This window comes from Mycena indigotica (genome assembly GCF_014461135.1).
Source record: "Mycena indigotica strain 171206Taipei chromosome Unknown Mind.scaff0002, whole genome shotgun sequence".
Lineage (NCBI taxonomy): Eukaryota > Fungi > Basidiomycota > Agaricomycetes > Agaricales > Mycenaceae > Mycena > Mycena indigotica.
The window spans coordinates 909,152-910,441 of NW_023503001.1; the positions used below are offsets into that span (position 1 = coordinate 909,152).

The 1,290-nt window shown below is 56.7% G+C and overlaps 1 protein-coding gene across 1 annotated transcript; it reads left to right on the forward strand.

Annotated features, from left to right (window-relative positions):
* Positions 1-254: 254 nt before the first annotated feature.
* On the forward strand, positions 255-1,029 carry MIND_00187000 (uncharacterized protein; the record flags this gene model as incomplete). The annotated part of the gene is made up of 2 exons (XM_037358779.1): positions 255-599; positions 655-1,029. 2 exons carry the CDS (start codon positions 255-257, stop codon positions 1,027-1,029), a joined length of 720 nt encoding a protein of 239 aa, XP_037223874.1.
* Between the last annotated feature and the right edge of the window lie 261 nt (positions 1,030-1,290).

The window sequence follows — 1,290 nt, forward strand, 5'->3', positions numbered from 1 at the left end:
GCCGTGTGGGGCCAAAGGCTGTGGGCCGACACACGTAACGTGGCGACAACAAGACATGAAGGACAAGGGCGTGGGCAGAGTACAAAGCAGAGTGTACACGAGCCTGAGGAGGTGTTGCCGCAACCATATCAGTCGACAAGTATTATATACTCGAAGAGCCAGAGTGGGTTGTCCGCGCTAGAGAATCATGACGATGACTGGTGGTGACAAGCTTGTTGATTGTACGTGACCGTGGGACTTGGTTTCGTAAGCTGATGCGCATCTTTCGCCCCGCTCTCGTTACAGTGCACAAGCCTACTACGACTATCGACACAACGTTCGTCGTTCCAAACGAGCGTATGCAGCTCATGCACACGAACATTGGAACCGCCGGCCATATGACCCGGTCAGCACTTCACCGAGCCGATCCTTTGCTTCTGGTCCTATGCTTCAAGTTTATCCATGGCGGTTACCTGTGGCCGCCAGTGACTCGCTCGGGATGCTCCGACACACGTGCGACTCAAGGGAACTGGGGAAAGGCCAGAGCGCATCAGCCGCTGCTCAAAGGAAAAGGAGAATCGAAGCGCTGGCCTTTCTATTCTAGCGGCCCGGGCACTCCCGTGTGTTGTCCGTCTTCTTCTGTCAAGTTATGCCGCTGACACCTCGCGATCGTAGCCGGACCATCCCCCGTATCCTCATACCCGAGCTCCTCCGACGCCAAAGCCGGTCAGACCCCTCTCGAGACACGCAAGTGGTGGACGAGATCCCCCATCCGTCTCCCTTCCAATTGAACCCGCAACCGACGATGTGCGCTCCTCGATCCCAAATTCCACCGCAGTGACCGGCCTAGTTCAGGAGCTTGTCCCCGGTACCAGTTATCACCCTCGTCGTGTCCTCCTGCTCGACAACGGGAAAGCGGTCGTCGTCCTTCTATCAACGGTACTCTTCCCCTGTTGCAATTGCAAGCCCGCGTTTTGCCATCCTACAATTCCGCTACAATCCATGTTTGGCACTGAACTGCTCTACGACGAGGACTCAGGCCTATCGTAATATGGCAGCTTATGGGCCTTGGCGATGAGGAGTTGGTTGGACGAGATCCGGTCTTATATATATGGAGAACAAGGCTGCTTCAAGTTGTCCAAGGAGGGGTTTGCGAAGGATAACACCGCGTTCCGAGGATAGCGGCCGTCGAACCCGCTAATCAATGATCCAGTGCTCCTTCCCGCCCTCCATGGCGGCCGCCGGACGTGAGTAGCCGCGCGTCGTTGCAGGCCACCCGGCCGAACGCGCAATCCCCAGGCCATCGATCTT